Source organism: Vulpes vulpes, chromosome 14 (assembly GCF_048418805.1).
Source record: "Vulpes vulpes isolate BD-2025 chromosome 14, VulVul3, whole genome shotgun sequence".
Classification (NCBI taxonomy): domain Eukaryota; kingdom Metazoa; phylum Chordata; class Mammalia; order Carnivora; family Canidae; genus Vulpes; species Vulpes vulpes.
Window position 1 is genome coordinate 83,048,326 of NC_132793.1, and position 26,656 is coordinate 83,074,981.

Sequence of the window (26,656 nt, forward strand, 5' to 3'; positions counted from 1 at the left end):
AGTCAGAGTCAGTGAGGGTAAGGCTGGCTTTCTACTTTCAAACAAAGAGAGGTCCACCTGATTCTTGTAGTTAGGACAGGAAAATTTGCAATTATAAAAAGAAGGCAGCAAATTAGATACCCCTTGATCAGTTTTTGTATGCACTGTCAAAAGCTTTGAGCTTCCAGAAGCCTCCTGTAAGGCTTGCTGAGGCCCTTATGCCCCTCCCATGGTCCTAGTCAGCTTTGTTTCCCTGGAGAGGACAGTGGCAGCAGGAAGGAGTGTGGCAGTTATTAGAGAAACTGTCATGAATTGCACTACATCCAGTGCTTCATCGTGGGCTACGGCACCAACCTACCTAAGCACTTCTATATTTAGGACACATTGGATAATACAGTCACAACTACTGCAACCATAGAGTAAATGGTTATTTAAATGTGTTTTATGATCATTTGTATCAAGGCATAAACTCCCAGTGAAACAATGAGTCTATGAAAGTGATTAGAAGAGAGATTACTTTGATTTAAGGCTCCTTAAATGTTTGATGTCTCCTGCTACCAGTGCCAGAATGCCTACAATTTCATTGAGACTTTTATTTTTTGATTGATTAAATACCGACTGTGTGCCAAGGGGACACATTGGTGGACAAGACAGACTATTTCTTTCCCATTTCAGGTTAACTATTTGAAAATATATTTATTTGGCAATACAACGTTTGTAGTAAGTAAGTAAATTCATTCATTCATTCATCTGCTTCTGCAGTATTGGGCTATCTGCCTTCCTTTGAATTCCACAGCACTGAAAGTTATGTGGTAAATACAAATTGGATTAAAAATGCAGAACAAAAGTTAGAGTAATTATTCCATTAATGTAGGGTAAAATGCTTTGCCTAAGTTAATTCAGATATTGTTCACCCTTTGTTAATAAATAAGCAACTAGATTAAAAACTGTGAAGAAATTCTTTTACATTGCTACTAAATGAAATGCACTTGTACCAGAGAGGGACTGAGTTTCTGAAATATAGAGAAGCCCTACCAGCCCCTTAGCATCAGATGAGGGAACGCCAGGCAGGAAGAGGTTCTAGGCCCCAAGAGCCCAGCATGGAACGCTAGGTCTATTTGGAAGTTTGTAGTATGTGAGATCCTTGCAAAATAAGCACCCATCCCCCTGGGCCATGTGTGCATCAGTCTCTGTACTAGTCTGGAGGGGATAAAGCTCCTGTTCTCAGAGAACCTGAAGTCTAACGAAGCATGGATGAAGTCAGCAAGCTCAAAGCAATGGCACCTGCCTATCCTACCTAGGGTAGGAGGCTGTCACGTCTTGAAATGTGAGAGGCAGTTAGGCAAGTGGAGGAGTGTGGGAGGGCAAAGGAAGCCATGCAGAAAGGTCTGTGCCTCTCCGGGACATCCAAGTGGCAGGAATAGGAGGTGGGAGGGGTGGCAGCCAATCCTGAGAAGAGCCTGGCTGCTGTATTGGATGTGAATTTCATTCTGTATGGCAGCAGCAGCTAATACAAAGTAATCGGCCTTTGTAAAAGTTTTTTGTAAAGATGTATTTATTTTATATATATAGAAAGAGTGTGAGTGCATGTTGGGGGGGGGGTTGCGTTGCAGAAAGAAAGGGGCAGGAAGAGAAGCAGACTCCCCCCTGAGTGGGGAGCCTGACTTGGGGCTGAGTCTCACCACCCTGAGATCATGACCTGAGCCAGAAGCAAGACTTGGATGCTCAACCAATTGAGCCACCCAGGTGCCCAGGGTAATTAGCATTTGAAGGCCAATGTGGGGCGGTGATGTTGAGGCTGGAAGTAGAGGGAAAACCCTGAGTCCCTTGTAACCAGGAGCATCATGACAGATGGCACAAAGGACCTTTTCAGGACAGAAGGAACATAGGTGTTCTCTGTGTCTTGTCACTGCTTGTTGCTCTCTGTACATTCTCTCACCAGGCTTTTTTGGCACCACGTCATCCAGAGACCAAGACAGACAGCCTCACTCTGAAATCTTTACATGGAGAGCTGGTGGGGTCTCTGGAAAATGTGCTTATCCCATTTTCAAAGCAGTGTCAACTGGTTCATTTCACTCTTCTTATGATAAAATATAATTGTGTCTACTTTAATGGACTGAAAATATTCTTTTAGATGTCACTGCTTATGTTTTAGGGTGGAGGAAGTGCACTTTCACTTTTACTAAACAGGAATTCATTTAGTGCAAATGTGAACTATAAGATTGGTAACAAAGTATCCCCCGTGAACCAAGCCTTCCATTTAGTGAATAGTCTGGGTACTGCTCAATTAGGCGTCATGCCTCCCCCATGTGGTTGAACAGGGGGACGCAGCACCTGCAGAGATACCTGCATGGGGGTGGTTGCTAAGCATAAGGGTGAGGTGAGCACTGGGCATCTGAAGGAGGGACCATTTCCTGGAGTGACTTGATTCATAATGCTCTTGGCTGCTGCAGTTTTGAACAAAAGTGCAAGTTCGAGGGCAGAGCTCTCTCTCTTGTATCACTGCTCTGCCTCCTCCTTTTCAGGTAAGGTCGAATCTCTTTGTCTAAGAAGTTGGAGAAATATTCAGAGTATAGCAGCAGAAAGTATGAGCATTTATTTCCAGTAAGGTACTTGTTTGGAATGTCATCAGCTACGCTTGGCCTGAGATCCTTGGCATGCTGTGGTGGTGCTGGAGAGGGCCAGCAGCTTCAGTGTGAGGACCTGCATGCACAAGAGCACTCTTACAGGTAATGATGCTTCTGCAGCACCTCCCAGGACTGAGGCTGTCACAAGCATGGCAGTGAATGAGAATCACCTCTGCTTTCTGTGGAATTGTTGATTTGTAGGGCTCCTGAGACCTTGGAGATCCAAGTCTGAAAGCTCTCTCTTGACTTGCTAAAAGGCTCATATCTATTAGACTGCAGAACAAGGACTAATCCCAAGTCTCCTGATTTTCTTTACTCCATTTTTGAGTGAACTCTGGTAACTCCACATCTACAGGCATTGCCAAAGATGGGAAGGAGGTGGCTATCAGCAATCAGACCAGGATATATTTAATTGGAAGCATGTTTTTAAAAATATTAAAACTTAAAGATATGTCTAAATATCTTTGAAATTTTCTGTAGAATTAATTATACACTTTCTGGCTTGTTAAACATAGTGTCATCTTTTCCTGGTAAAGCAGAATAGTCTCAGTGTCAGTGGCTGAGCTGGATGTCTGGGAGGCTGAGGAACTGCCGTCAGTTACTTGAAGGCCTCTAGACCTTGGGCATGACCTTAAGCATGGTCCTTTATCACCCTAAATTAAAGGTGGCATGAAAATCAACCCTGTCATGAATGGTGGTGAATAGCACTTAGCACAAGGCCTGATGTTTAGCAAGCTATCAAAAAATTGTAATTGGTGATGCAGATGTTATGGTACAGTTGTGCCTCCAAGAATTACTTACACAACATGGTGCTTTCCATATTTTTATTGAAATCCCTGGGTTTCTGGGCTGTGTTCTACTTGATGAGTAATTCGTTTCTTCATAGTCAATTCTCAATGTATGTTTATATATGCTTTTTTTAAAAAAAACTTTTTGTCATGATAAAGTATATAAAACAGTTTATCATTGTAACCATTTTAAGTGTATAGTTCTGTGGCATTAATTTTATTCACATTGTTGTGCAACTGTTATTATCAGCTACACTTTCCTCTTCTCCAACTATGTATCTGGATTTTTTTTTTTAATGGAATTAGCAAGCTCAGAATGGAAGGGTGGGCTGGCATCCTTTTACTCTGTCCATGCTCCAGGTGGCAGGGTTGGCAAAAGTTTGGTGGCTGATGGTGCTGAAGGCATGACCTTAAAGCCGGTTTGAAATGAAGCAGATGGGTAGATGAGTGAATGGGGAGATAATATATTTATTAAATGGGATATTATTATGTTGTTAGTTTACTCAGAAACAATCAATATAACTAGAATTTTCCCATCCAAAAAGTGTGCTCTGGATGTGAAATCTTTTTTAAGTGAGGATCTTAAAGGTGGTCTCTATATTAGTGTGCTAGGGCTGCCATAACAAAATACCACAGTCTTAAGTGGCTTAAACAACAGAATTTCACTTCCCAGCTTCCAGAACTATAAGAACTGTAACCCACTTCCACAGGGTTGGTTTCTCTGAGAAACCCCTCCTTGGCCACATCTCCTCCCTTTTTCTTTTTATGATTGTCCTTCAGTTTGTGTCTTTTTCCAAATTTCCTCTCATGAGGATACCAGTCAAATTGTATTAGGGGTCACCCTAATGACCTCATTTTAACTTAATGATCTCCTTAAAGATACTATGTCAAATATGGTCACATTATGAGGTTCTGGGGGGTTAGGACTTCAACATATGAATTCTGGGGTGTGGGCAGGGATAATGGTGGTTACACAATCCAAGTATCACAGTCTCTGAAGATCCCTCCAATTCTAAAAATCCTCAAAATTCTCCCCAATTCCAGATGAGGCAGATGAAACCAGGTAACCTGTGCCCTGGACGTATACATTCCCCAAGGCACATTGTTATTGATGGAACATTAAGAATGCAGCGCTGAAATCCAGAGATGGAATGTCCTACCATTTCTGAGCCGCTCACATTACATTTTTCTTAGAGAGAAAGAATAACAAACAGAGATAGTATTTTAAGCGCACCCTCCTTGTCTGCCAAGAATAATCCTGCATGCTGTGGAACTCAGGCCCTTCATGGCTATCCTTGATACTGCACCTGCAGATATCTGCCTTGGAAAAGGCAACCAACTGGCTTCACGATATTTCACATGGCTTTAAATGAACACAAGGCAGCTTGAAACATAGCCCCACTCTAGAAATAGAGCCAGAGGCCTTTTCAGTCCATGGGGAGTAGGGCTGATGGCTAATTTAACTTCAAGAAGAGCCTTTTAAAATGGCATTTTAATATCAACTATTGAATTAAGCTACTATTATCCAGTGAGTTCTCTTTTTAATCTACATGATGTACTGGAAAACAGTAAGAACTGACATTTGAATAATTACCCTTGTGGCTGTATTCTGTGCTGGAAACTACACTGTTGTGGTGTAGAGTAATAATCACCTGGGGTGGTATTAACAGTGTATATATACCATTGCTGTGATTTTTAACCACTTGCACTTTTTTTTGATGGATTTACTTGTGTGAGCAAAGGCAGTTCAATTTTTCACCATGTTGTGACAGTTGGTAGAGAAAAGAGAATGACAAGCCTGAGCAGTGAGAGCTGATTTTTTAAAGAATTCATTAATGATAGTTATGTATACTAAAGGTCTATTCCCTACACTTCCCTCTGGTTTTCTTCCTCCCCTCTTCCTCCCCTCTACTTCTCTCTACTCCTGATCTGGTCATATAGTTTATGACACTGTTACATCTCTCAGTGGCAGAATTCTCAGTGATAGACTTTGTAGTGAGCTGCCATTTTTCATCAAGTAGAATAATAAAGAAATTATTGGCTTACACTTTGGTTTTTTAAATGTATTTCATTAAGTATCTATGCAAAATTTTTAGTGCACATTGGGGAAATGTCATTTTATTGTAAGTTCCTATTTTCCAGATGGAATTTGCTTCTCTAAATCTGTATAGGAAATTGGAAGATGCTGGTCTGTTTCAAAATAGTCATTTATCCCTTTCAATCATTAGTGGCTTCCTTTGTGGTTATCTCATATTCTCTTATTTTCATTAGAGCAATAATCCTTTCCAGCTCACTTACTCACCAGTACTGTTCTACTAATTGCTATTACATTCTATAATGATCAGTTATCATTCAGTATAAAAATGAGAAAGCATGAGCTAAGCTCTGAGTGCATATTGGCATTCTGCAGAGGGTTATTGCAGAGGGTTATTGGGCAGACTCCTTCCGTGAAATTTCCCTGCCCCACGAGGATGTGAAACAGAAGAGCAAGTGCCTTTTAGAATGCAATAGTCTGAGCCCAGATTTCTCTAATGTATGCATGCTTTTGTTTTAGGTCTCCGAATTTAATCCTTTGATGTTCACCAGTATAATCGAGTGTGAGAAGCCAAACAATGACCTGACTAGGTTTCGTGGTTGCATGTGAGTATTATACATATGCTTGATCTTGCTCTTTCACACACACACACACATACACACATACACACATAAATATATAGGACATATATAGTATAAATAATATGTACATAATACTGTATATATTATATATATACGATATATATATACATACACATCTACATGTACATATCTATATACACATAGTTCAAAAATATGCATTTAATATTCTTTGCCACATTGTGTAACCTTTTAGGAATGCTGCCCATATCTGAACTTTCTTGGTTGCTTATTGGACTGGTTTGTGAGATCCTGTCAGCAATAGAAACTTGCCCACACTACCTGTGATGAATAATTACTGCTTTTCCTTCTGCTAGCTGGGCCTGGAAAGATGAGGGGAACAAGGGAAGTATGGTTGACTACACATGGCCCCACTAAATGGAAGCACGCAGGCCACTCAGGAGGAGCCTGTGTGGAAGCACACTCATTCATTCACTTAGGTACTCAGTCACCAAGTATTTGTTGAGTCTCTGCTGCATGATAGGCCCTGTTGTAGAGGGCTCTGAGAGTAATGCAGTGAACTGAATAGTGGGAAAAAAATGCTGCCTTCGTGTTTATTTCATTCTAGTTAAGAGAAAAGAGGGACAATAAACAACCAAACAAAGTAAGTAGAATATATATAAATGTCAAATAGTTTAATCCCTTGCTCCAAAATGGAAAGACAAAAAAGGTAGATAAATGACATAGGATTGGCATTATGTTGGTACCTGCTGAAGCTGGGATGTGGGTACATGGGAAATGTATATGCTAGTCTATCTACTTTCATACTTACTTGGAAGTTTTAATTATAATTGTGGGGTGTGTGTGTGTGTGTGTGTGTAGTCATTTGGCTTCCAGGAAAAGAAAATGGGAGAGAAGAGGGAGTGTCAGCATGGAGTTGCTGAGTTGGGTGCCAAACCTGTTGGCAGCAGCCTCACAGAGAATGAATGTGTGTGCAAGAATATGAAGGACTTCAGGTGTGACCTATCCTAACTTGCTGCGTAATCTCTGGGCCTTACTCTGCTCTCCCAGTTCTCTTGTGTGGAGAATTTTTTTTTTAAGATTTTATTTGTTTATTCATAAAAAACACAGAGAGAGGCAGAGACATAGAGGGAAAAAGCAGGCTCCTTGCAGGGAGCCCAATGTGGGACTCGCTCCCAAGACCCCAGGATCATGACCTGAGCCAAAGGCAGATGCTCACTTGAGCCTCCCAAGTGCCCCTTATGTGGAGAATTTGACGCCTTCTCTCTGCCAGCTTTCCTGCTTGACATGTGAGCTGACCAGTCTACTGTTTAGTGGTCCAGGCACAGAGTGGCCCCCCACAGAATATGGGGTGAGGCAGGGTATTCTGTTTCTCGAAGTGCATTCCATTTCTAAGACCTTTCAGTGTATGTTTGAGTCTTTGGGTTCACTGGCACATCCAACATTGTTGCATGTGCCCCATATACAGTCAACTTCCTGTCATACTACAGGGTGATCAATGAATGAAAAGTGTTAGTAAAGAGTAAAATGTGTGTGCTGCCAAGAGATGACCCAGTCACCCAGTGAAATCGCTGATCCATGCCTGAAGATCAGAACTTGGACAATGTTAGATCACCCCTTAAAGGAATCAGTTAAAAGAGGATAAAACTTGTTAAGAAAAATGTTAAAATATAGTGTATAAAATATAGGAGAATACTTAACTACTCATATGTAACTGGCTACTATAGATTTTCCCCTGACCCATAGCCCTCCGGGCCATCTTCTGTAGGCCCACAGCCCCGTTGTCCCCCAGACTTCACACATGGCACCATTCTCAGCACCACTGTGAATCTCCAGGACCACATCAGCTAAATGGAGCAGATGCTGGGTTTCCAAAGACCCTGAAATAACCATCTTGAAGGGTGGCAAAGGCATCTTCTAAGGGGAATATTCTATGCACGTTTTTGCTTATGAGGTAATTTGGGGTGGTTGACTCTACCAAAGACAATGAATAAACACCCTTCACCAAAGACTATACTCCTCTCTTATGGTCTGTCTTCTCTTCTGTGGGGGTTCCTCCAAAGACCCTGAAAGATGCACTGCTCCCATGCTCTGATGACTCTTCTCATACTTTTGTTGCCTGCTTTTGGGTTGGGTTAACATTGAAAGAGACTGAACCCTAAGACAGCAGCTCTGAGTCCTGCCCTCTAGGAGCTACTTTGTCATTGGGATTTAAACAAGTCCAGTTTAGTGCTGAGGCTGGTAGGCTCAGGAGCCCACATTTTCTAGCTAGATAACCTTGGGCAATCTAGTTAACTTTACCCCCTCGAGCCCTTGGTGCAAAGTTTTAGTCAGTTTAATACACGGAAAGCTTTCAATGCATGTTTAATTAATATTTGCCACTATTATGGTCATTGCTGCTATTGTTAATACTACTGTTACAGATAATACCATAGAGCAAGGAGGTAAAAGGATCAGGATAGAGGTAAAGGTGAGAATACAAATGTGTCCAGGGGAGGGAGGTCCAGTTTAAAGGGGAGGGTGGTTTGTCTACAGTATGTGTATTAGAAGAAGCCATAGAAGGAAAGAAGATTGAGTTTTGAGATTTCCTGAATTTGAGGAGCCGGTAAGTGCCTCAGATGGAGTGAACCAGGACTTTAGGGTGCTAAAGTATGAGCTAAAGATATGGATTTGAGGGCCCTCTGCCTCGAGGTCATGTATGAATTCAGGGAAGGGGCCCAGGAACGTGGGACGGAAGGCTTGGGAAAAAAGGAAAGGAATAAAGACCGTAACCCCACAATTAGAAGCAAGCATCCTTGGGTGTGATAGGGGTGTGGTTAGAAAGGCAATGTACAATAGTGGAGGCATAGAAAGGACATTTGGAAGATCTGCATGCCACACTCCAGTGGTAATGTAAGGAACGGGAAGGCCACACCATTGGAGCATAGACCCAGTGGGGCAGAGTCCAGATTGCAGGAGATAGAAGAGGACTTATATTTTTTCACTATTCTTTCTAGAAATGTGGCATAAAAGTAGGAACAGCTCCAGAGATGAAAGCCTCAAAGAAAGGGGAAGTACTTTCATTAGGAAAAGAGAAGATAACAAAAAGCCAGGCTGGTAGAGATCTCCATGTGGGCAATGGTAACTTTCAGGTGTGAGGAGTTAGTGATCAATGATGGGTAGCATCCCCTGGCTCCTTCATTCCTTCCAGTACCTGCACCACCTCCATGCCCATCCCTTAGCTGATTTAGCACCCCTGCTGTAGTTTTTGAATATAGGTAAAGTTTGGTGGGGTCCAGAGTGGATTGCCAAAAAAGAATTCTTGAGACATCTTCTGTGCAAAATGGTGGTTTTTTTTTAAAATTTTTATTTATTTATGATAGTCACACACAGAGAGAGAGGGGGGCAGAGACACAGGCAGAGGGATAAGCAGGCTCCATGCACCAGGAGCCCGACGTGGGATTCGATCCCGGGTCTCCAGGATCGCGCCCTGGGCCAAAGGCAGGCGCCAAACCGCTGCGCCACCCAGGGATCCCCAAAATGGTGGTTTTGTTAAAGCATGGGACAGGACCCATAGGCAGAAAGAGCTGCTGCTCCCTGCAGCCCCTGGATTATGAGGAACAGTTGATTATATACTTTGGGGTTGGGGAAAGTAAAGATTAGGGAAATTTCAGAAGGATTTCCATATGCTGAAAGATGACTCAGGAAACCTGAAGCCTTGCTATTGTCAAAGCAAGATGGTTTTTCCCTCTAGCAAGGCATTAACATTAAGACAATTGGGAGCTTCCTGGAGGAATTTGTACTCTGCTTGCCTCAAGTATTTGTAAATGAGCTGCAGGTTATGAGGACATTTAATTTTATCTATATTTCCTCTGCCTTTGTTTCCCACGTCACCCCAGCCACTTTTTTTTGGAAGATGGCTGCTTAAGTGGACATCTTGTGCCCCACAGCCTGACAGGCTTACTCAGCTTCTCCAACAGATGCCTCCAGCAAATGTTCCCTAACATGGATGGGCCTCTCTCCCAGCAAGCAAGCTCAGACAGGTCTCTGGAGGTGGGGCACAGGTGACTGTGTGTTGAAGTTTCTCCTGGTGCCTCTGTGGTACAAGCCAGCATGAGGAGCCCTGCTCCAGGAAGAGTTGAAGGGAGAGGAGGGCAGGTAAGTGGAGTGTTAGGGGAGGGGCCTCTTCACACCAGAGTCCTGTTTGGGGCAGAGAGAAGGTAGTCCCCAGTTCCCATACTGGTCCTTATTATGCTCATGGGTGGGGCTAACTTGGGTGATAGCCCTGCAGTGTAGACACAGGGAGCAGTAGATGAGCAGCCAGTTCTCTGGTTTGCTGGCTTGCTGGATTTCATCACCTGCGGAGGGTGGCCTCCCTTCAGCCTTGCCTCCGCTACAGTCCTGTAGCCTCACTCCAGCCAAGGAGCCCAGGCCAAGCCCAGCCACCATTGTACCAGCAGGTTTCATGACTATTTGGTCCAGCCAATCTGAACTCAAAACTTTAGCCATTTGCACTTAGACCTCAGCTTAGGTTTATAGAAAGAAGAAATCTGAATTCCAGCTTTGTCCACTCGCTGGGCAGGTTATTCTGGCATTTCTCAATGTGGCTTCCTCCTAATGCTGGAGATATAATGGCTGACATGAGAATGGAGGGAAAGAATATGGGTGGAGTGTGAGGTGAATTAGAACACATCATGTAAGAGAGCGGTGTTAGCCATGGTATGTAGGATTACATGACTTCAATAGGAATGTCTTTCAAGACTGAAAGTACATTAGTGATTGCCAGCGTTTAGGAGTGGAAGGGGGATGGGGAGTGACTGCCATTGGGCATGAGGTTTCTTTTGGGGGTGATGAAAATATTCTAAAACTAGCTGATAGTGACAACTGCACAACTGTGTGAATATACAAAAAAAAAAAAAAAAACGACAACAACAACAATAAAATGCTCATCCATACCCTTTAAATGGGTAGATTTTTTGGTATGTGAAATGTATCCTCAAGCTGCTAAAATAAACAAAGTGTCAGGAGCTCCATTATTGAAGTGCACCTTAATGCTCACCAATGTATAACACAATCCCAAAGTTAAGCACTAATGAAATCCTGACTGTTCTCCACCCCTGCCGGTGCCCTCTCCCTAACCTAAGGCTCCAAGAGGCCCCTGTGAATGGAGAGGGATGGCCTACTGTCCCAGCAGCTCAGGGCACCCTGCTCAGCTGTGGTTAGCCAACTTCGTGGCATAGAGTGGGTGATCTTTGAAGCCACCAGTCAATCAAACATTTTCATTTACCTTTAGAAATAAAGCAGAGAGCCTGGTTGGTTTAGTCTGGTTTAAAATTCCATTTCAAATTATAACCCCACGTTCCATTTCTAATCCCAGAGTCTTCCACAGACTAAGTCCTGAGCTCCCTCCCCACATGCTGGGAGCCTTATGTGACCACATAGGGCTGAGAACCTGTCATTGCCTTCCTGGGTGTGTTTGTTGGGACAGCCTCCCTGCCCTGCAAATGATACACTCCATCACCACTGTCATCCTGTAATAGATAATAGCATTAGGACCTGGTACAGGAAAGCCTTCATTGCTCTTCACCCCTCCAGCCCAGTATCTGGATAGAGCTTTGTGTGAGCTTATGTCCACGATGTACTCACTACCAATGACCAGGTATTAAGATGTACTATAGCTATACCACCTGGACTCATTAAAACTGGAAAATGTTTATTTTACCTTGACCCCTTTAGTGGACATACTTACATCTCAAGAAAGTCCATCATTGGCACAAAACACACAATTGGATTATTTCTGCATGTACATTAGAGAAACCTACTATCTCAAAGGAAATTCTGGGGTGCCTGGGTGGCTCAGTCAGTTAAGCATCTGCCTTCAGCTCAGGTCAGGATCTCAGGGTCCTGGGATCGAGCCCTGCATGAGGCTCCCTGCTCCATGGGAAGCCTGCTTCTCCCTCTCTCTCTGCCTGCCACTCCCCCTGCTTTTGTGCTCTTTCTCTCTCTGTCAAATAAATGAAATCTTTAAAAAAAGGGAAATTCTGCCCAGGGTTCAGCCATGGAAGGAATTGTCTATTATTTCTTTCTCCCTACCTCTGTCACTTACACAATAGAAGTTTATTATCTCACATTTCTGGAGGCTTGAAGTTTGAGTGTCAGCAGGACTGGTTTCTCCTGAGGTCTTTCTCATTGGTGTGCAGATGACCATCCTCTCCCTGTGTCTTCACATGGTCTTAACCTCTCTGCTTATCTATCTCTGTGTCCCAATTTTTCTTTATACGGATACCAATCATGGAGTTATAGCCCGTCCATATGACCTCATTTTGACTTAATTACCTTTTTAAAGATTCTGTCTAAATGTCACACTTGAGGGGATTAGGACTTCAACTAATGAATACCAGGGCAGAAAGCACATGTCAGCCCATAACAAAGAAGTAGGTGTTGGGAACAACTAGATGGGGAACATCTTCCTAGAATCAGGCCTCATACCTGCTTGGCCCTGGGCCTATTCTGCCAAGTCCAAGGACTTCAGCTTTCCCCTTGTTCTTCAGCTACCCTGCTGGAGCTTGGCCTGCCTTGTCCCACCTCCTAACACAGGGGCCATTCACTCAAGAAAGGCCATTCATATCCATGCACTGACTGTCCTTGTGGTAGTAGTCCTCATAGATCTGTGCACCTCCTGGTAACCAGTTCTGGTCTGGCATAGTGTAATTAGAAAGCACAGTATCACTCAAAAAGTGTGTGTTATATCAATGAAAGCTTAATACAAACTATTTTTCTTGTTTCTATAGAGTTCACCTTTTATTCTGAATGAGCATGACTGGAACTTTGATTGAAACTGGTTTTTTTTTTTTTTTTTTTTTTACTATTATCCCTCAGAAATAGTTTCTATGTCCAGCTATTACCAAGAAAACTGTGGCCATAGGCATCCTCTCCTTCCAGATGTGGGAATGGTGTTTTGTGTGTACCATCTTATGCATGCTGGTGTCTTGATGCATTAGCCAAAAATAAATCTTTTCTAAAGCAAAACCTGTCCTGGAATTTCCAAAGGGGGGCATTTACACAGTGTTGTTTGAACCCCCTGCCCCCATGTTCCTTTGCATGCTTTCTGCAGAATAATTAATGCTGTATTGTTTAAATAACAGGCTTGTGGAAAGTGCATCTCCCTAGCCTGCATTTTGGTTTTGTCTTTATGATATAGCCTCTCTTCTTCACCAGAAAAATATATTCATTTCCCTGGTTGTAAATAACATGGGTTGTGTGTGAGATTGAATGGTAGCCCTACCCCTTATGCCAGTTACCAGGGTCCAGATGTGGCAGGAAATATTGTTTCCCCAGAAACCCTGTGTGCATCCTCTGATCTTATACTCCCCAGACCATATCTACTCTCCATGTCAGTGACACTGTGTTAGGAGTTGGTGTGAGGGAAAATGCCTGCAGGTGTCCTTGGTGAGCTTTAAGAACCACAGAGGAGGGCAACTCCCGTGGCATAGTGGTTTAGCGCCACCTGCAGCCCGGGGTGGGATCCTGGAGACCCCGGATCGAGTCCCATGTCGGGCTCCCTGCTCAGAGCCTGCTTCTCCCTCTGCCTGTGTCTCTGCCTCTCGCTCTCTCTCTGAATAAATAAATAAATAAATAAATAAATAAATAAATAAATAAACCTTTAAAAAAAAAAAAAGAACCACAGAGGACTTTGGGTTATGTGTGTGGGGGAGGGGTGAGGAGGCTGTCTACTGATGATATGGGAAGCTGGCTTTTCTGAAGTCAGCTTTGGAGGCACTGCCTGATGTAGCTTAGGCTGGGCCCCTGCTGTAGTTTTGGAAACCTCCCAAGCCTCCCCTTGTGTGTTCAACAGGCTCTAGGACCAAATCTGTCCCAATGTGATCCTAGCGTGGGATGATTCTGGTCAGCATGGATGATGATAAGGCCATCTTTAGTGGATCAAGAGAACAAGTTTGAAAACCAGTGGCTTAAACATGGACTATCCCTCTGGCTCAAAACAGCAAGGAAACCCAGTTTCTAAAATGGAATTTACCACATTTCAAATGTAATAATTAATATTTCTAATAACATAGTGACTTTTTATGAGAGATGTAGAAAATGTTGCTGAAACCAATACCATCCCCTTTTCTAAATCTGTTGCATTTCTATACACCAATAATGAAAAAGCAGAAAGAGAAATTAAGAAAACAATCCCATTAACAACTGCATCAAAAACAAGATACCTAGGAATAAACCTAACCAAAAAGGTAAGATATCTGTACTCAGAAAACTATAAAACACTGATAAAGAAATTGAAGAGGACACAAAGAAATGGAAAAGCATTCCGTGTTCATGGATTGGAAGAATATCTATTGTTAACAAAATATCTATATTACCCAAAGCGATTACACAGTTAATGTAATCCCTATCAAAATACCAACAGGAGTTTTAACAGAGCGAGAACAAACAGTACTAAAATTTATATGGAACACAAAAGACCCCAAATAGCCAATGCAATCTTGAAAAAAGAAGAGTAAAGCTGGAGACATCACAATTCCAGACTAGTTATATTACAGAGCTGTAGTGATCAAGACAGTAGGGTACTAGCACAAAAACAGACACATAGGTCAATGGAACAAAATAGAAAACCCTGAAACAAACCCACAACTATATAGTCAATTAATCTTTGACACAGAAGGAAAGAATATCATGGAAAAAAAAAGACAATTTTCTCAAAAACATTGTATTGGGAAAATTGGACAGTAACATGCAGAAGAATGAAACTTTATAACTTTCTTACACCATACACAAAAATAAATTCAAAATGGATGAAAGACCTAAATATAAGATAGGAAACCATTAAAATCCTAGAGGGGAACACAGGCGGCAACCTCTTTGGCATCCGCTGTAGCAACTTCTTACTAAATACATCTCCTAGTGCAAGGGAAACAAAACTAAAAATGAACTATTAGGACTTTGTCAAGACAAAAAGCTTCACAGCAAAGGAAACAATCAACAAAACTAAAAGGCAGCCTGTGGGATAGGAGAAGATATTTTTGAATGACATATCTGATAATGTGTTAGTATCCACAATCTATAGGGAACTTAACAACTCAACACCAAAAAAACAAAAATCCAGTCAAGAAATGAGCAGAAAACATAAACAGACATTTCTCCAAAGAAAACATACAAATGGCCAACAGACACGTGAAAAAAAATGCACTTCTCTCTCTCACGTAAATAAAATCTTTTTTAATAAAAGATCCTAAAATTTGCATGGAACCATAAAAGACCCTGAATAGGCAAAGCAGTCCTGAAAAAGAAAAACAAAGCTGGAAGCATCACAATTCCGGATTTCAAGGTGTATTGCAAAGCTGTAACCAACAAGACAGTATGGTACTGGCACAAAAACAGACACATAGATCAGGGAACAGAATTAGAAAACCCAGAAATGGACCCTGAACTCTATGGTCAACTAATCTTTGACAAAGGAGGAAAGAATATCCAGCAGAAAAAAATATCTTTAATAAATACTGTTAGGAAAATTGTACGGCCACATTCAGATAAATGAAATGGGGTCACATTCTTTATACCATACACAAAAATAAATTCAAAATGGTTGAAAGCCCTGAATGTGAGACAAGAAACCATCAAAACCCTAGAGGAGAACACAGGCAGAAACCTCTTTGACCTCAACCATAGCAACTTCTTATTAAACACGTTGTCAGAGACAAGGGAAACAAAAGCAAAAATGAACTATTGGGACTTCATCAAGATAAAAACTTCTGCACAATAAAGGAAACAGTCAATAAAACCAAAAGGCAGCCTGCAGAGTGGGAGGGAGAAAATAATTGCAAATAATATATCACATAAAGGGCTATAACCAAAATCTGTAAAGAACGTATCAAAGTTAACACCCAAAAAAGCAACCTAGCTACCAAATTGGCAGAATATATGAATAGACACTTAATCCAAAGAAGATACCCAGATGACTGGCAGACACATGAAAAGATGCTCAACATCATACATTATCAGGGAGATACAAACCAAACCATGATTATATACTACCTCATACCTGTCGAAATAGTTAAAATTAACAACACAAGAAACAACAGGTGTTGGTGAGGTTGTGGAGAGAGGGAAACCCTCTTGCACTGTTGGTGGGAATGTAAACTTGTGCAGTCACTCTGGAGAACAGTATGTAGGTTCCTCAATACATTAAAAATAGAGCTACCCTATGACTCAGCAATTGTACTACTAGGTATTTATTCAATGAATATAAAAAATACTAATTCAAAGGGATAGCAGCATTATCTACAACAGCCATACTGTAGGAACAGCCCAAGCCCCCATTGACTGATGAATGGATAAAGATGTGGAATAGATAGATACAGATATATACACAAACATACACATATATACGTATGTGTATATGTATATATAATGGAATATTTACTCAACCATAAAAATAATCAAATCTTGCCATTTGCAATGATGTGGATGGAACTAGAAGATATTATGGTAAGTGAAATAAGTCAGAGAAAGACAAATACCATATGATTTGACTTATGTATGGGATTTAAGAAACAAATGAGCATAGGGAAAAAAAAAGAGAGAGACAAACCGAGAAACAGACTCTTAACTATAGGAACAAACTGATGGTTACCAGAGGGGAGGTTGGGGGGGAAGGGAGGGGGAATGAGTTAAATAGGTGCTGGGGATTAAGGAGTGCACTTGTGATGAGCAGAGGGTGTTATATGGAAGTGCTGAGTCAGTATATCATAGACTTGAAAGTAATATTACACTGTATGTTGACTAACTGTAATTTAAATAAAAACTTAAAGAAAGATCTGTGTATTTGTGACAACACAAGGTACTGATGAGGAGCAGTGTTCTCTATGATGAGGAGGAAATGGGCATGAGACCACCTAGCAACCTTCCCTGGCCAAATTCTGAGTCTCACAGTTCCCAGGTCTGTCCTTTCTAGCTGTGGTCTGTCCTTGTGATAAAAACAAGCCTGTGATGCTGACACTAATTCTGACATGTGGGTTTTTCCTACACGGTCAAGCAATTCTGTGACACCAGCTAGGTGTCCTCTAATTTAACTCAATTCTGACACTAATTGGAGACAGCATCAGACCCCATAGGTTAAAGCTCAATCCCACAAGACTTCCTCATTTCAAATGCCAACTACAAGTCCAGATTGTCACCTGTCCTTCTAACTGATCAGCTATAAATCAGAGGTTCCCACAATTCCCTTTTCAGTTTCAATTAATTTGCTAGAGCATCTCATAGAACTCAGGAAACAATTTGCTCGCTGTTTACCAGTTTATTATAAAATGATATGATAAAGAATACAGGTGAACATACAGAAATGGAAGAGATGCATAGAGCAAGATATATGGGAAGGGGTGCAGAGTTTCTGTGCCCTCTCTGAACATACTACTCTTCCAGCACCTCCATGTGTTCACCAACCCAGAAGTTCTTTGAACCCCATTCTATTGGGATTGTATGGAAGCTTCATCACATAGGCATGATCAATTATGAACTTAATTTCCAGTCCCTCTCTACTCTAGAGAATGGAAGGTGAGGCTGAAAACTAAGTTTCTAGTCATGGCTTGGTCTTTCTGGTGACAGTCCCCACCCAGGAGCCCACCTAGAGTGGCTTCATTAGAACAAAAGACACTACTATCACCCAGGAAATTAAAAAGGATTTAGTATCCTGTGTCAGGAAAAAAATGGGTTCAGAGACCAAACATTAGAACAAAAGATGCTTCTAGTGCTCTTATCACTTAGGAAATTACAAGAGTTTAGGAGTCCTATGCTGGGAACTGGGGTCAAAGATTAAGTACTAGAATGAAAGATCCTCTTAGCAGCCGCACTTAGAAGGGTTTTAGGAGCCCTCTGTCAGGAACCCAGGGCACAGACATATCTATCTTACTATTTCGCAAAGCCCTTGGACAAAATAAACAAACATCAGGCTGTTGAGATACTTCTAGAAGCCCAGTTACTAGTGAGCACCAGCTCCCTCTCAGCTATCGCAGAGACCAACGGAGACAAGCTGCCCACTGCTAGGGTTCCCTGTTCCCCTTCCTAGTGTCCAGACCTTGAGGAAGAAGGCCTCCTTAAGACCCAAGGTGCACTAAGCATCCACATAATGCATGCCACTTTTTCCTTTGACAGCATACACGACAATGGGAAAAAGGCCGGGTTGTATAAGGAAAACCTGCTGCTGCGAGGATGTACCCTCAGAAACACAGAAGCTGTTATTGGCATCGTCATCTATGCAGGTAGGCATGACTTGGCACATATGGTCTGTAACACAGCTGGCTTGCCACCTGTGCTGTGTGCTCTTGAACGTTGCTTCGTGTTCTTTTTCTTTTTTTTTTTCTGATTATAAAAGCACATAGCCATTGTAAAAATTTAGAAAACTACGAAAACAGAAGAAAGTAAAATTTCTAACAGTATCTCAACCAAAAGTGTTCTCTCTTAGCATCTTAGCTTATTTCTTTCCATTGTTTTTTCCATGATTCTTACATAGTTAGGGTTAAGTTCATACCCTGCCTTTTTGACTGAGCATATCCTGTAAGTATGATTGGATGGCAGCACTGTTCTTCAGTCCCTGTGTCAGGGTGCTCTGTCAATTCACTGTTGGGCATCGATTTACTGTGCCCCTCATGCTCCCCTTCCAGGACATGAAACTAAGGCCCTGCTGAATAACAGTGGGCCCCGCTACAAGCGCAGCCAGCTTGAGAGGCAGATGAACTGTGACGTGCTCTGGTGTGTCCTCCTCCTCATTTGTATGTCTCTGTTTTCTGCGGTCGGTAAGTCTCCTTCATGGGTCATGAATAAGGGGGCACTATTGGAAGCCTCCAGGTGAGCCCAGTGGGCTGCTGACGATTCATTTTGACCAGCACTCTAAAGTTAAAAAACACATTTGTCATCCACTTAGACTCAAGGGCTGCTTGCATCAGCACAGACCATATTGGAGATGCCTAGATGAATGAGCTTGACTAATGTTATTTTTCAAATTTGCAACTTCTTGAATGAAAGAATGTTTTAATCACACCAGTAATGATGATTCCAGCAGAAGTATTAGTAACATGGTGATACACTGAGAATAATATAGCAGGAGAAGCACAAATGCTACTAATGAGAACTCCAGGAGAAAAGGGAAAAAAAAAGTATTTGGGTCCTAAGAAGGTGCTAGCACTTAGATTGCACATGAGCTCTGGGCTCTCAGACTTTGATGGCCTCCAGACCTGGCATGCTGCCTTGGAATGCCTTGCAGGGAACTGTGTTCAGCCTCCAGGTAAATGGTCTTCACCACATCTCCTGCACAGCTACCATTGTGAAGCAGATGGGTGTGATATGGTCTTGGAGCTCAGTGCTAAAAGACATGGTGTATGGGACACGAAAAGGGCTTCTGTTATCAGATAGTTGTGGGACTTAGCTGATGAAATAATGTGCTTGGCTTCTGAGAGTCCCTGATAGGTACGATTTAAGTCTATAGCAAGGGTTGATAACGGGCAGTATCTGGGGCTGACTGATGAAACTGGTATTTTGTGAGGCACACACTGGGAGATTACTTTTTGGGGATTTCCTGTCAGTAGCTGCCAGCACATACCCAATTTCTGCCTCATGACCAGTGTGCTTTTCAGTGCCAACAATGGGAAATGCCCAATGTGAGGAAGAGTCCAAGAACCAGTACCTTCCAGCAGTCTGATTGTGGGTGCCAACAGTATGTGCCATGTGCTTTTGCTTTCTTATGTGGCAAGGCAAGCTAATGAGGCACGAGGTGCCTGTGTTCATAGTCATAGTTTTGCTTTTATTTGCACAAGCAGTGTCTTATTTTTTCATTGGATGAATGGTATATCTTTTTGAATGTTGCTGTAGGACATGGACTGTGGGTACAGCGGTATCAGGAGAAAAAATCATTATTTGATGTCCCTGAGTCTGACGGCAGCTCTTTATCCCCGGTCACAGCAGCAGTTTACTCATTTTTGACAATGATAATAATTCTGCAGGTAACAGTACTAAGTACCATACGATTAATTGCTTTACTTTTCTGGTAAGAACTTAAAGTCATCATACTCTGCTAAGAATGTCCTATAAATTTTGCATCTGGGAGGACCACAGGTGTACCTGCCTAGTGTGCTGCTTCTTACTTTTCCACCTAACTTATCTGTAGGGTCTTTTTTGGGTACTTTTCAAGTTAACATTCTCCTTTGCTGTCCCTAAGATTCTTAGGGCTTGTGGGGTTGGTTTTTGGATTATTGTGTTTGTTATATTTTTCCATTCAGTTCCTTCTTTAAAAAAACACTATATTTTGATATAATTTTAAGATTTACAAATAAGTTGCAAAAGATAGTATGGGGATTTCCCATGTGTCGCTTACCCAGAGTCCCCTAATGTGAGCATATTACATTACTTTGGTGCATTGTCAAAACCAAGAAGCCAACTTTAGTACTTTGCAATGAACTAAATTCTAGATGTCATTTGTGTTTTTACTAGTCTTTCCACTTGTTCCAAGGTTCAATTCAGGATATCACACTGCATTTTGCAGCATTGGTTTTTATTATTTTTATTACTATTACCATTAGTATCGTTAGTTCACATGCCTCATGTACAGTCCCCCATCACTAACTGAATCTATGCCCAAAGGGCTTGTTTGAGAGTAGAGAAGGGGCAATGAGGGATCCCTGGGTGGCGCAGCGGTTTGGCGCCTGCCTTTGGCCCAGGGCGTGATCCTGGAGACCCAGGATCGAATCCCACGTCAGGCTCCCGGTACATGGAGCCTGCTTCTCCCTCTGCCTGTGTCTCTGCCTCTCTCTCTCTCTCTCTGTGACTATCATAAATAAATAAAAATTAAAAAAAAAAAGAGAGAAGGGGCAATGAATGTCATCCTAGGAACAAAGTGTAAACAGAGGACGTTTGCTTAGTCTTTGCCTATGAGGGGAGCTCTGCTGTCTTTTATCACATCTATTTCATACGACATACGACAGGAGCTTTTAAAATTAGTCCTTTTTATGAATGTACATTTCGTTCTAGCTTTGTAGTAGTAGTAGTAGCACTACAGTAGGGGTAGTAGGTGTGCACCAACATAAAATTACCAGGAGAACCCAGTTTGTCTGTCTGGATATGATATTCTGAGCCCATGAACATCAGTTCAATACCATTATTCAAAAAAGATTTAAACATTAACTTTATGAAGATTATTCTTATATTGTCAATGTCTATGAATATTCTTGTCAGAGCCTTCTTCCCTTCGCTCTGTATTGTACAAGATCACAGAAATTGTCCTGCAACACAAACAGTCTCTGGAAAGACTGTCTCTCCTGAACTATGGGGTTGTGTCCACAGAATGGGCATCTCTTGTTGCCGGGAGCCCTGGGAGAGCCTTGGGGCCGAGTGCCGCTGTGGTGTGAGGTGACTTTGCTTATGAGGACTCTGACTGTGTGCCATGTGTTTTTTTCTCTTTCTCTCTCCTCTTTCCTTTCCTAGCTTCTCTCAAGCACAACTTAGTAATACGAAAATGCTTGCTTCTATCCAAGCCATGGTTACCATTCTTCCAGACACGATAGTGGATTTCTGCTCTGCAGTGACACCATAGGCTGTCCTATTTTAAACTCTTTGCCAATATCCTAATACTTTTCCAATACTGACTCTAAACCAACCTTTTAAGCTCTTAAAGGTACAGTATATAGTCCCTACTTATTTGTGGTTGTAGTCATTTGAATAGTTTGGACTATTTCTACAGCTCCCTAGTTCTCATCATTGTTCTTCTATATGCCTTATGTCTTCTAGGTTTTGATTCCGATTTCCTTATATGTTTCCATTGAAATTGTTAAAGTATGCCAGGTGTACTTCATTAATCAGGACATAGAGTTGTATGACGAAGAAACAGACTCACAGCTGCAGTGTCGAGCTCTGAACATCACGGAAGACTTAGGACAGATACAGTATATCTTCTCAGATAAAACTGGCACTTTAACTGAAAATAAGATGGTTTTCCGAAGATGCACTGTGTCTGGCATAGAATATTCCCATGATGCAAATGGTGAGTCTGAGGGTAGGGACTCCCAGTCTGGGCTGGACAGAGCTGCTATGTCAAAGCTGCATTCACATGTGCCTGTGTGCATGTACATGGGTGTGTGCGTGCGCATGTGTGTGCACAGACACACCAGCTTCAGGGATGGCTGATTTTTGAGAGAGAATAAAACATAGGCTGTCAGAGCAATTCAGGAAACTGAAGCTGGGTGGCATTTATAGAATTCCATGTTGCTGACAACGCCCTATTCACTGCAGTGTCTTGTGTGGTGGGCATCTGCTTAAACAGTCATTTTCTGCCAGACAATAGAACCAGTAAGGACATTCTTGAGGAACTCACTTTTGAAGCACCCAGTCTCTGCCACACCAAGAAATGATGAGATGTTTTTGTTGTTACCCATCAGTCTTCTTATTAGCTGAAAATTCTCAGAAGGGCATTGGGCAATTCATGATGTATTCTTTCCCTTAGAAAGTGTTCATGAAAGCAGAAAAGAAATGTCACTCCCGTTTGAATTTTGTAGGTGGTCATTCCTCCCACCTCCCCTTTCCTTATCCTTTGCTGCCTCTGTCCTCCCTGAACCCATAGGGGAGCTATCCACTTCATAAGTGGAGGGTATGGTGAGAACCATCTACCCTCCTGAGCCAGAAGAGAACACCGTGGTAAGTGTCCTGGTGGCACAATAGGATTTGTGGAGCCATGGTACCTTTGAGAGGCGCACCAGCCAGGACTTCCCCTCCTTCCTGTAACAGCATCTGAGAACATGAAAGAAGTCTTGTCATAGGAATAGAAGCAAATATAGAACAGGAATCAGTACATGGGCATCATTAGGAAGCTTTTATTTAGGGGGGTATAGTGGGATAGATCTTTTAGAAGCATGGGATTTTGCAAGTTTCATAAAACCAAGCTTTAGGATATCCACGAAGGCCCTTTGTGTAAAATGAAAGTAATCATATTAAACAGAAGACATAGGAACTTATCCACTCAGTTTATTGCTGGTCAGAAGCTGCTACATCGTTGTAGACCATATACACATCAGCAGTGCTCTGAAAGATTGCTACTTTTAGGCTAACATTTGACTACTGCTTCAGGAGGGTGGGACAGACAGGTGTATCCTTGGAGAGGTTGACACCAAGCTCTAAATGCACAAGCCCAGAAGTTTGACAGCACTGTGTCTGGGCTTTGTTCTTTGCTTTTCATTCACCACCAAGCTGGGACTTACATCAGCCAGGAGTGGGTGGAATGGGCAGAAGATTTACTTCTAGGGTGAGGCACCCCCTGAGTTGAATCCTGGCAATTACTTGGCCTTGTGACCATGGGTGACTTTCCTTGCCTTATCTCTGTTTTTCTCATCCCAAAAGAAAAGTCTTACTGATGAAAGATACTGAATATAAGGCCTGGCTCACAGGACAGACCAACGCCACAGGCATGCCCAGATTGGAGAGCCCTTCTTACCCCCTCATGCAGGCCACCTTGTGTTGAGATACCTTCTGCTCACACTCAGCACTGAACTTGCCCTTGAAGTTCTTAGTAATTCCTTGTTTTGAATGAATAATCCTCATGAATAGTCTCCTTGCTCGTCCATGATGAAACCAGCTGAACTAACTGGGCAAAGCCAGACAGATGTGTTTGGAGACATCCATTAGCAAGAAATAGTGCAGATGTACTTCATGTGATTCACTGAGTGGCCACTTGGCCACAAGAACTTTTTCTGGGCTGCGCCCTCTTGAGGGTTCAAGCATAGAATACAGTCAAAGTAGTCTTTGCCTGCTGGCTCTGTATCCTGGTGGCATTTGTCCACTCTGTGCAACCACAAGGACTGTTAGCCTCCCTGATGTGTAGAGCTTCATCCGTATAAGGTGAATGCAGATGATCCCCACCCGCTGCCTGGCCCTGAACAAGGATCCTCCATGGAAAAGCACCATCAGCACATCCTGAGAACCAGTACTTTTGTGTGATTACAGGGCAGATGTTTAATATGTGATCTGTCCTGACAGCCCCACAGAGCCAAGTAGCCCCATGACCCCAGGATAAAGGACAAAGCCTGGAGCCTGGCTACTCTGGGGACTAGGCCTTCACTGTGTCCCTGCCTTCATCTCCCTGCTATCTGCTGCCCAGACCCCATTCATCACCCCTTGAGTCACCTGAAGAGAGAGGCCAAATATGAATCTATATCTGTCCACTCCTTACTTGTTTATGGAATGGGATGGCCACTGTGCCAAAATGCATTGGACCTGAGCTTGGGCATCACATTGACCTGGATGTCATCTCCACCCTCTTGAGTCCTATGCACTTAGCAAGTTCTTTAAGTTTTCTGTGAGTCAGTCTGCTCATCTGTGCAGTGTTGTTGAGAATGTCAACCTCATCAGATTGACTGTAGGTACAGATAAATGAGAACAGCATCCATTTCTCAGTGGAAATTCTCAATAAAGTGGCCTTGCCTTTAAAAAAGCTATGGTGGCGAGTGCTCTGAGTCAGCTTCCATTTTCCTAGCCTCCCTGTGACATGTCACCCCATGTCCCTCTGCCCACAGCCCAGCGTCTGGCCAGGTACCAGGAGGCAGACTCAGAGGAGGAAGAGGCAGTGTCCAAAGGAGGCTCACTGCCTCAGCGTGGCAGCATTGGGAGCCACCAGAGTGTTCGTATCATGCACAGGAGCCAGAGCACCAAGTCACATCGGCGCACAGGCAGCCGGGCTGAGGCCAAGTGGGCCAGCATGCTGTCCAAGCACACGGCCTTCAGCAGCCCTATGGTGAGTCCCACTCAGAGGACAGCAGCTGCCCCATGCTGGGGTAGCACCACCTTTCCTTGCCCTGTCACTTAGCTCCATTCATCAAAAGTATCCGAATGTAACAATAGAAATGAGCTGTGGTTGGGGAGGGTTAGCTCTCCTCTGTTAACAGAACTTTTGTGGCCAACACCTTCTCCCCACAGTGCTGTATCTTTTCTAAAACACTGACATGGCCCCTTTGACATGGCCTCTAAGAATGGGGGATTGCCAGTGAACTACCCAGGTGGATGATGGAGAGGAAGTTTGTCCTGCCAAATGAAATAAATAAAGCATCAGAGCAAGATGACAACTGTGAAAAAGCAAAGCCAAGTGGAAAAAAAAAGTTTTCATTAGATGAGATAATTTCTTTCTTCCTTGCCTTGGCTGCTGCCCAAACATTTATGGACCATTCTGATCAGTCAGGGAAATTTCCAGAAGTGAGTGAATGACCATCTCAAAAAAAACTTTGGCTTCTAAAATGATTTAAGAGCAGACAGAGAGAGAATCCATTTTGATCACTCTGTGGTGGCCTCATTCTCTTATGTCCTTTGAAACCCATATAGAGGCTACCTAATATTACCTTATGGTCATGACGGGTGGGTTTTTATAAAAGCATTTGGGAAGGAGGCCTCTCACACTTGATAGGAGGGAAACTGTGTTGGACTAAGCTTTTCTGACTTTGATTTAACAATATGAGCCCAAGAGTATTTGAAATATTCAAACTTTCTGACCTAGGAATTTAGTGATTCAATCAAAGATTTCTGTGCATAGAAGTTTACTAGTAGAAAAAAATGTATTCAGTGATCAAAAAATGGCCAAATGAATCATAGCATGCCTATTTTGAAATTGTTAAAAGTTGTATTTTCAAATGATCCTAAAAAGGCTGGAAAGTTCAAAGTGCACATGCCTGTTGAACAACACAGATTTGAACTGTGCAGGGCCACTTACACACATAATTTTAAAAATAAATACAGTATAGTATAAAGTACTGTATTGCATTTTCCTTATGATTTTCATAATAATTTTTTTTTTTAGTTTTTTAAAAGATTTTATTTATTCTGAGAGAAAGTGAGAGAGAGAGGGACAAAGTCAAAGAGAGAGCATGGGGGTGGGGCTGACAGGGAGAAGCAGACTCTCCACTGAGCAGGGAACCCAGTGAGGGACTTGATCCCAGGACCCTGACGTCATGATCTGACCCAGAGACAGACATTTAATTCAGCCACCTAGGCACCCCTTCATAATAATATTTTCTTTTCTCTAGCTTACATAATTTAAGAATACGGTATATAATACACATAACAAGCAAAATATATCATTAGTCAACTATTTATGTTATCAGTAAGGCTTGCAGTCAGTAGTAGGCTTATTTTAGGAGTGTCGAAAGTTATACATAGACTTTTCTCCTGTGCCCCAACCCCTGCATTGATCAAGGGTCCACTGTATATAGTGTTTTAGGGAAAACAGATATGCCAACTCATGTATACATTCTTTTTATTGAGATATAGTTGACATATAGCATTGTATAAATTTAAGGTGAGGATGTAAATCAAAACTATAATGAGATATCACTTCACACCTGTTGAATGGCTGTCATCAAACAGCCAAGAGATAAGAAGTGTTGGTGAGAAAAAAAAAAAAGAAGAAGAAGTGTTGGTGAGGATGTGGGAAAACGAGAACCCTCAGACACTGCTGGTGGGAATGCAAACTGATGCTGCTGCTAGGGAAAACAAGTATGGAGGTTCGTGAAAACTTAAAAAGAATTACTGTCTGATCTAGCAATCTCACTTTTGAGTTTATATCAAAAGGAAATGTATTAAATATTTGATGATGTAAAATGTAAATGTATAGAA

At 42.2% G+C, this 26,656-nt stretch overlaps 1 protein-coding gene across 2 annotated transcripts in view; it reads left to right on the plus strand.

The window, feature by feature from the left end:
- Window positions 1-26,656, plus strand: part of ATP10A (ATPase phospholipid transporting 10A (putative)) — a 186,460-nt gene that overhangs the window by 123,161 nt on the left and 36,643 nt on the right. For both annotated transcript variants that reach the window (XM_072737030.1, XM_025982272.2), the window contains exons 3-8: window positions 5,949-6,034; window positions 18,173-18,279; window positions 18,682-18,813; window positions 19,886-20,016; window positions 21,797-22,049; window positions 24,571-24,788. In XM_072737030.1, coding sequence (XP_072593131.1) covers window positions 5,949-6,034; window positions 18,173-18,279; window positions 18,682-18,813; window positions 19,886-20,016; window positions 21,797-22,049; window positions 24,571-24,788 — 927 coding nt within the window. The remainder of the gene's footprint in view (window positions 1-5,948; window positions 6,035-18,172; window positions 18,280-18,681; window positions 18,814-19,885; window positions 20,017-21,796; window positions 22,050-24,570; window positions 24,789-26,656) is intronic.